General features: G+C 44.2%; 1 protein-coding gene across 2 annotated transcripts in view; it reads left to right on the top strand.

The window, feature by feature from the left end:
- Positions 1 to 381: 381 nt before the first annotated feature.
- tshz3b (teashirt zinc finger homeobox 3b) overlaps positions 382 to 9,395 on the top strand; it is a 37,471-nt gene continuing 28,457 nt past the window's right edge. The window contains exons 1-2 of one of the 2 annotated variants that reach the window (XM_079339511.1): positions 382 to 1,326; positions 1,751 to 2,215. In XM_079339511.1, coding sequence (XP_079195637.1) covers positions 2,176 to 2,215 — 40 coding nt within the window. In that variant the 5' untranslated portion in view covers positions 382 to 1,326; positions 1,751 to 2,175. Of the gene's footprint in view, positions 1,327 to 1,366; positions 2,216 to 9,395 lie in introns of those variants that run through there. The other variant, XM_079339512.1, reaches the window with a different exon arrangement.

The raw sequence follows: 9,395 nt of genomic DNA, 5'->3' as shown, positions 1-9,395 counted from the left end.
TGGAGCGGCGCACACAGTCGCGGTGAGATTAGGAAGAAAACATCCTCGATCGGCGCAGAGTCACAAATCATCAATCCTTCCACCGAGCCCGGTGAACGGATGAGGAACGGACAGACTCCCCGGTTTACCCGAGAAGCGACACCAAGAGGACGGCGGAGGAGATCTGATTCCCTCGGCGGATCCAGAAAAGAAAGCAGTTTCTCTGCGTATTGACGAGCGTGAGAGACGAGGCGCAGCAGCACCACATCTGGCGCAAAGGGAGACAGGAAGAGAGAGAAAGACAGCCTTCGGCAACTCACCCTTTTTGCTCTCCCTTGATCTACCACCACGCTTCTTTTATCCTTTGAGATCACCGCCGTGAAGCTGCGCGTCCCAACCTGAGGATTGCCTGAAAAATATAGGAGAATATTTTTACCCGCTTCACCAACTCTGCTGAATCCACACACAAAACAACTTTTATTACTCACTTTTAAGGTGAGAAGTGGGCCATCGGACTCTCAAGAAAAAAAAATCTGAACAACTACCATAACGACTAAGGAGGATTTCGAACTTACCTGTAAAGAAAAAAAAAAGTTCTTATTCCATTCAAGGACAGCGCTCTGAGAGGCTTTTGCGGTGACTTCAGGCGCTGAAAGGAGAGCGGAGCGTAGTGTGCGATTCACTGCGTAGCTGATTTAAATAGTTCCTATCAGGCCACGTAAAGGGGAGAAAAGTACCAACAGCAGCCAACAAAGTGTTTGGCAGAAGGCGCTCGAGCTCGGCTGATCCGTGCGCTCCAGCCAGCCTGCATGCATGGGAGCAGCCTGAGCCCGTCCCTCCTCCTCCTCCTCCTTCTGCTGTACATTATTACAACAAGGGAGACCCAATCAAGCACGTATCTCATCGATTCACGCACACACAGACACACACACAAACACACGCGCGCGCAGTAACGCTAACACGCACGTGCGCACACACGCACACGCATACATACTGAGTGTGTGACTTGCCCTCAGCGGATTTTTCAAAGCCCCTCTCGGACAAAATCTGGTAGCCGCGCCAGGCAGGCAGGGCAACGTGTGGGCGACCAGTCCCGGTCGTCACCTCCTTCTCCTCTTCCTCCTCCTCCTCTTTCCTCCTCCGCTGTCGGTCCCAAGAATAACAAACTGAAAAAGCTGCATGTTTTTTTTTTTTTTTTACTCACCACTAACTGGACTTGCCAAAGGGGCGATTGGATTTTTATGAGATGGTGTCAGGCACGTTTTAGCTGCTTCACCTCTTGGCTTTGAATCGTGCTGTATTCACGGGAGGGGAGACGCGAAACCTCATGGATCGCGCACCAGTAAAGTAAGTATGCATTTCCGTTCCGTCCCTGTCAACCTGCGCGTGCTTGGAAACGTTACTGTATAATGTGTGTTTTTGTTCGGCTCCCATGTGTCTGCATGACCCATCCGCAATGTGACTGACAATACGCACATTTTTAACCGTAACCAAGAGGTTGTGATTAGCCCGCTCGTTTGGAATAAACGGCTCTACAAAGAGGCAGTGAATGACAGAACGAGAGTGAGAGGGGCAAGAGAGGCAGAGAGAGAGAGGGGGAGATAGAGAGAGCGAGTGGGAAGAGAGACAGGGAGCTACGTGACGCCTATCAGCGGCGGAGAGGTTGAGCCGTAGAGGAGGCGCAGGGCTTCAGTTGTGTCAGCTCTTGATGTGTTGTCCCCTTGTTTGCGGACTTTTGACTGACGCGATCATTTGGTTTTATCCCTTCAAGCTTGCCTGTTGCAGCCACCGACGCCGAGTAGCGAGGATCAGACGGAGGCACAGGGCGCTTTTCAACCTCCCTTCTGTGTTTTTTCTACCGCGGAGCCCCCCCTCTGTTCCTGCTCCCAACGCGTCCATCCAAGCCGGAGCGGGCGACACAGCGACCGACAGAGAGAGCAGCCAACCGGGGGTTCATTCCCCCTTCCTCTTATTTATTTATTTTTTTTTACTATCTTCGCATCTGCTGGCTCCTTTTTCTTCTGATTCGAAAACTGCACACCCTCCCCTGCTTTCACCCACCCGCTTCGATCTATGTGGGAGCCCTGAGAACGCACCCAGGGGGGGAAACTGTGTATCAAAGCTCTGAGGATCCCCCAGGCAACCTCGGATCACCGGGGCCACAGAAGAACACCCAGCCGGATCCCCGCTGCCGACATGCCGCGGAGGAAGCAGCAAGCGCCCCGGCGCGCCTCAGGTACGCACTGGCTTTGGTTTGCGTGAAATCTACTTCTCTCTCTTCTTCTTCTTCTCCTCATTCTCTCTTTGTGCATTCCCCTCTCTCTGCCTCCCTTATTCTCTTACTTTTCATTGATATTTCTCTCACCCTCGCCCTAACATTTATGCTCAAAAAGATCTTTTGTTGTGATCTCTAAACTAGGAATGAAAGGGCAAACATGTGGCACTCTGTGGATACTTTACTCACCTTTACAGAGACTCAAACACAACTTTTGTTTTTCTGATAGGAGACATCTTTTAGTGTGTGTGTGTGTGTGTGTGTGTGTGTGTGTGTGTGTGTGTGTGTGTGTGTGTGTGTGTGTGTGTGTCACAAAAATCACTCCATAACCAGCTTATGTGCAAAAGCGACCACTGCTCTGTCAAACTGTCTACCCTTTTTTGGGGATTTTTTTTAAATATAATTCAAAGAATTTTTAACTGCACATTTTCCTTCATCTTTAATTTAAGTACATCATGTAAACACAACAAAGGCCGTCTATGACTGTGATCATCAGAGCACTCATCAACAGAGGAAATGAATCCTTGTTTGTCTTAGTTGCTGCTTTGAGTTGCTTTTTAAACACAAAGTTCTCAGTTGCCAACCACTTGTGTAAATGCCCTTATGTCGGGTTTTCTCCGGAGTTCCATCTGGCAGAAAATTCAGCTTCTTTGGGGTTCGAACAGGAAAACATTTGTCACCTTTTAATGACGCTTTGAACAGCTTTAATTTTTGCTCTAAAATTTCTGATAAAGGACATGATGCCCAGATCTATACAGCATACATGTTTTTTTATTTATTACATTTACATACATTTGATAAGAGGTGGGTCGAGTATATTTAGGTGGTTACTTAGAGTAACCTAATCACCCTGCCGCGTCTCAAAGAGGTCACAGGTCAGCTGGAGTGTTTTTAGAAAGAACTCAGTGAGAACATTTTACGTGCTCTTCTTTATTTTCACTCGGCGGTGTCACAGATCTTGCTCCTTCATTGGTCCCTCTCTACCTATTTTCACTTGTTTGCGGGCGCCTCCCTCCTCCTCCTCCTCCTCCTCCTCCTCGGCTGCTGCTAGGTATTGATTGAGGAATTAAGGATCTATAGTGTGGAGGTTTTTGGAGCCCTGGGGTCAGCTGACTGTCACAGAGGCCTTTGAATGTGTTTGGGACGTCAGATTATCTCCAGGACATTCATGTGTGAGAAGTTCATGCTTTTAGCCACGTTTGTCTGAAGTACTCAGTATGTTTCCAATTTCCCTCCTTTAATTAAAGCATTATTCTGATAGGTTAATAGGTTGTGTTTGATCACCTGCCAGATGCACTGTTGCTGAATTAAACTCAACAGGAAGTTGGAAATAGTTTTTATTCATATTATGGGGTTGTAGAGAACTCACTTAGTTTATTATTATTATTTTTTTATCCCCGTTCTATCGGTGCATTAGTTTGAAAGATTGTATTACTTTTTACTCTTCCACAAAACGCTTCTCTAATTATCTGTTTTTTTTTTCTTTATTAGTCGTGATTGTTTGTTCCTTTGTTTTGCACGAGGTCGTCCATCTGTTTTCTTCCTCTCCTTCTTCTTCATGTTTCTGGGAAAGACTTTCCTCTTCTAGTCTAAAGATTATTTCACTGCCCGGGGAGGGAGTGTATACTGGAAGAGAGCTTTAATGGACAATTGCCATCTTTGATTTGATACCTGATTGATCACCTGTCATCTGGCCGAGCCTTTGATCTGTTCATTCTCGATAAGTGTCAATAAATCACCCCCCCCCCCCCCTCTCTCGCTCACCCTCGTAGCAGAGCGAGGCCTGCTGAAGTCACGTCTGGCCTCACAAACTACAAGTCATTAGCACCATCATTTAATTGCATCTTTGCATCTCTTAGACCCCTCTCTTCTGTGGAGTTACATTTCCTTCTTCTCCTCAGCTCGCCTCAGATGTGACCGAGTTAAAACACCGTTTTATTTCATCTTCCCATCAGATCACAGGAGACGAATAATTTGTCTTAATTTAAAAATTTCCAGACAAGTTAAATCCTGTTATGACCCTGTGGTGTTATCCCGTAGTAAGTATGGATTTAAAACCCAAACTGTGTACATATTAACTGCTATGAATTTTAATTATCATTATTATGCATGACCTTTAGAATTTCATATACGCCATTTTTGAATCAGTGCAACCTGGTTTGCAACTTTCTGTAACTCAAAGGAGGAAAAAAGTGGCCTACCAGTACACACACACACACACACACACACACACACACACACACACTCTAACACACACACACACTCACACACATTCAAACACACACACTAACACACATTCAAACACACATAATTACATATGAGCAGTGGTGCATGCACATGTTGCAACAACTTCATAGTACACATAAACCAGTGTGCAATAGGTTTTTTTTTTTATTAATCTTGCACACACACAGTCACATGAAGTGGATTGAAAAATGTAACTATTAGCCTAATCGTGAGGCGGAAGACTGGTTTGCTCCATCAGAAGGAGCCGTCAGTGAGACTTTGTTTCATATTTGATTTAATTGTCTGCCCTCTGACAGCCACATTCATCAATGGCCCTAATGGTCAATCAGAGGCTGGCACACACAGAGAGAGAGTCTTATGTATTCTCAGCCCAGGGCCTTACTTGATCAAAATGTTTTAGCCCTAATGGACACAATGGGAGGGGGCAGAAGAATGGGTGGACGGACACATAGATGGCTAGATGGATGGATGGATGGATGGCGGGGTGACTGAAAGCCTTTTATTCGGCTGGAATGAGCGAGTGAGCGTGCCGGAGAGAAAATGAGGCATTTATTTCCTCTGATGAGAGAACGAGAACAAACACAAGGCAGGCGAAGGAGGAGTTTCATTTTAGGCTATTGGCAGCTTCTGATTTTTTTTTACCCATCCTCCCTCCCTCCCTCCCTCCCTTGTTCACAGCTGCAACTTATAAGGCTGAGAGGAATTGTATGGCACACAAAGAGTGATGACAAATTGATTGTGCCTTAGTGATGGCGGGAGTTATGGGAGGATGGCAAATGATAGGCCTTGATTAGGAACTTTGTAGGGGGGGAGGGCGTGTGTGCAGAGAATGCCTTTTTTATATACTTTCCTTACTCTTTCCCCTCTGTATTATCTCCATGATTCAGTATGTATAGTCCTCGCCCAGAAAATGAGGCCCCCCTGATGTGGTCAGAGGCAGCAGGTCGCTCATACGGAGCTTCAGTGATTCATTCAACCATCAGATTTGTACAAATGACATAAACCCGTAAATCTGGTTAAAGGTCAGAGTGTTTATGGAAAGGTTCGTTTGGACCTGCTGATTTAGAACCCTTCATGTGTTTTTCATTACTGAAACAGAACATGAGTACACCCTCTTCAGGCTGCTCTTCTGCACAAGCACACAGAGATAGCCTTTCTCCACACGAGTCGACGGTGTCTCCATCTTTTCCACGATCCCACACACTCTCCGTCCTCAGCCTTTTTCTTACAAACACACACACACACACAGCCAGCGACGGAGTGCACTCAGCTGTCTAAAAAGAGGAGTTGTTTTGCCAGCTTCATTAGCGTTTTCCTAATTAGCCGAGCATCTGATGGATCTCTGACAGGCCTAATGATTGGAGATGACAAGCTCCGCACACTGTCACGCTCGCCAATTAGCTCTGCAGCATAGTTGGATGTAATCAACTTGATCTTACACTGTCCTCATTTGCTCCCCCTCCCCTGATCCCTCCATAGACTTGCCTTTTGCCCCAACATAGGTAGGCGAGTCTTTGGACGGTGGTTGCTTGAGAAGGAAAGGCTGCTAGCTGGATGTATAGCCAATCCAGGCCGTTTGGATAGTCATGATAAACTCACGTTTGTTTCTGTTGTGTGTACATCCTGAAAAACTCTGCACACATGTATACGTGCGACACACATCATTTTCTGAGTGAGGGTGTTTATTTTTGCAGCGCCTGACTTCAGGAAAGGACAAAGCTCAGCGGAGCAGGGGGCTTTTGTCCGCGGGCTTCAAAGCGAGCCTCGACCAAACAGATCATTGTTAAGAGAGAGGAAGCTCAAACATCAAACATGTAGAATATTATGATTATGATTATTTTATTTTTTTTACAGTTCCAACTTTTACGTGTCCTTACAGGAGCAGCGGCACACCTATTGTTTCAAAGCTATGTATTTCAAACAGGAGGATGTTTAGCAGTGAGAAGCAGCTGCATGGGGTTAACATAGCAACGTGTGCATGTGTGTGTGTGTGCGCATGTGTGTGTGCGCATGTGTGTGTGTGTGCTTTTGTCCTATGAGCCCGCTGCAGATTGATGACGTTGACACTGGTCATTATTAGCTACTCAATGACACTTTCCCAGAGTGGAAACACCTATCATCAGCATGGTGTCCAAAGAGGCTAAGCATGATTTATGTAAATATTAACATCAAGACAGATCTGGTTCTGTCCGACAGGAGATAGATGGCAGCCAGGGAGGAAAAGCAGCTGATTTCTGTGATTTCTCTGCCTCCGCCTGTGAGTGTGTGTGTGTGATTGATTGTAGATGAGAGCGAGAGATTAATCATGCTTGATGTGTGTTAACGTTGCACTCGCGGTGGATCTAAGTCGAGATGCAGTGGCCCACTTAGATATACTCACTCACACACAGATTCACAGGAAGCGGGCGCACACTCACTCGCACATTCAATACAGACACACACACACACACACACACACACACACACACACACACACACACACACACACACACACACACACACACACACACACACACACACACACACACACACACACACACACACACACACACACACACACACACACACACACACACACACACACACACATTTGAAGAAGGGACTTTGCATGCTTTAAAAGCGAGTGTTTGTTTTTACGGTCCATTTTAAACGTCATGCGCTCTCTATGAAAACAGATGCACACTGGCACCTTGGAGCACATCCTTTGGTCCCGTACGGTGGACTGCAGCAGCATCTAATGAAACATGTCTATGTAATGAAGGTAATTAACCTTGTTTATAAAGGTGCTTGATGATTCTGCTAATGATTTCAAAACCGCACCTCTCACACAAACCCTCTATGAGCTTCAGTGACAAAAGAAAACATCTTTTTTTTATCTGCTTTAAGGCAGCTGGAGTCAAGAACATATGAAGCGTGTATTTTTATTACAAATGCATACCTAACCTTTAACCTGCTTGAACTACTTTTAGCTTCTTTGAGCGATGTTTAGATAATTTACAGCAGCTAAAATAAATATAAACTCTGATCTTTAATCACCTGTGTGAGAAAAAAACAAACTCGGAGTGTGATCTTTTGTCCTTTTCAGTCCTTTCAAAGCGTTCAGATGTCCTGTAAGACATGCTCGCTCACTGAAAGACGAGTATCAGAGGTTACTCATCCCTGACGTGAAAGTCGTCCGTTCAAATTATAATCAAGTGGATTTATTTGAACATCAGCTCTTTACAGTTTCACATCTGCAGTCTCATCCAAACGGTTTTTAATGCAAGGCTTCGACTTTAAAGCAGACTCAAACTAACGTGTGTTTCTTCTTTTTTTTAAACAAACTGATCATTCGTCTGATCGTTCTCAAACTTGACTGAAATCTTACAGAGGCGAGCGAAGGACGATTAAAATTTGGAGAGCTTTCTTTAAATTTAAGAGAGAATTAAAAAAAAAACAAAAAAAACATTTCCATGAAAATGAACAGTTTTTTTTAGTTCCCTTTAGGATTATGAAATAAAAACACAATTTAATAAACAAGCTGTTCAGACAGAAATAATGAAAGGCCGTCATGTTTCAGACATTCATGTTTTACTGCTGTGATCTTCAGCTGATTGAAATGCATGGACCAAAAAGTCACACTAAGGATAAATGTTATCAACATTAGTTTTATATCAACGTCTCTGATTAGTGCTGATTTTTTAAGATTTTATTTTTAAACTAATATGTCAAATTCAGTTTTACTTGTTTTCATTTCCTCATTTGTTTTCTTTTTAAACTACAGTATGTGCGAGCTTCTCAGAATCTTTTGAAAAAGATTTTTCACTTTTTTTTAATGCTATTGTCAAATTCTGCATGAGTAGTAAAAAAAAACCCTGCATTAACTTTTGTAATTATATGAAAGACAAAAAAACCTTCAACTGAGACCAAATGGGATTCAAATATTGGGTCAAAATCGTTCAGACTGCACTTAGTCTTAATGTATATTTGGCTAATTTCAAGTAAAAATGATCTCTTTACATTTATTTAAAGCCACATCCACCTGATACATTTTATTTTAAGCAAAACAAAAAGGTTTGAATTGTTTTTATTGAGTGAAAAATAAAAAATATCTGTCGTTGTCTTTAAGAATCTGAACAAGTCAGACGAACATGGCTGATTAAAAGAGCAACAACATGTATTCCACTACAGATTCGACAAACACGCTCACAAATGTTGTCGTTTTTACAACCAGTTCACCATCAGAGTTTGTGTTCAGCATAAAGGATCCTTTCTTCCTCTGAGTATCTCAAGTGGATATGCACAAACCTCCAAATCTGCCTCCAACTAAATCCACCCCGATTCTTAACTTTTGCATGTCCGCTGAGCTGAGAACGCTCGGGTCCCTGCGTGCCAGTCTCTGTCCTGCTCTCTACATTACTTTGTGTGGAGTGAGTCTTTCCCAGGCAGCTAACTGACATTGTGATTAGTTATGGCCCTCTTCTGCTTTTCTCAGTGCTCCTGCCCCACCACGCTCTGCCACAATGAACCCACAGACGCAGAGAGGGAGAAGATATAAAGTGGGAGAACTGTTGCATAGTTAAATATTCTATCATAGGGAAAGACAGAAAGGTAATGAGATTGTAAAAAAGATTATGTGCACGGGAAAAGAGGGAGTGGGAGCGAATGAAAAAGCAAGCGAGTAGACAAACGACAATCACAGAGACCGAGAGAGAGAGAGAGAGAGAGAGAGAGAGAGAGAGAGAGAGAGAGAGAGAGAGAGAGAGAGAGAGAGCAGGAGGGAGGGAGGAAGGGGAGCAGAGCCCCCTCCTCTCCTCCTCCCCCCTCCTTCCCTTCCTTGAGGATAAGTGGCTGATGGTTTATAAACAGTGTTTCTTTCCCTCCCTCTCCAAGAATCTTCCGTCATGGCTCCCAT

This window comes from Symphodus melops (genome assembly GCF_947650265.1).
Source record: "Symphodus melops genome assembly, chromosome: 3".
Classification (NCBI taxonomy): domain Eukaryota; kingdom Metazoa; phylum Chordata; class Actinopteri; order Labriformes; family Labridae; genus Symphodus; species Symphodus melops.
This window is presented reverse-complemented; position numbering and strand designations above follow the sequence as displayed.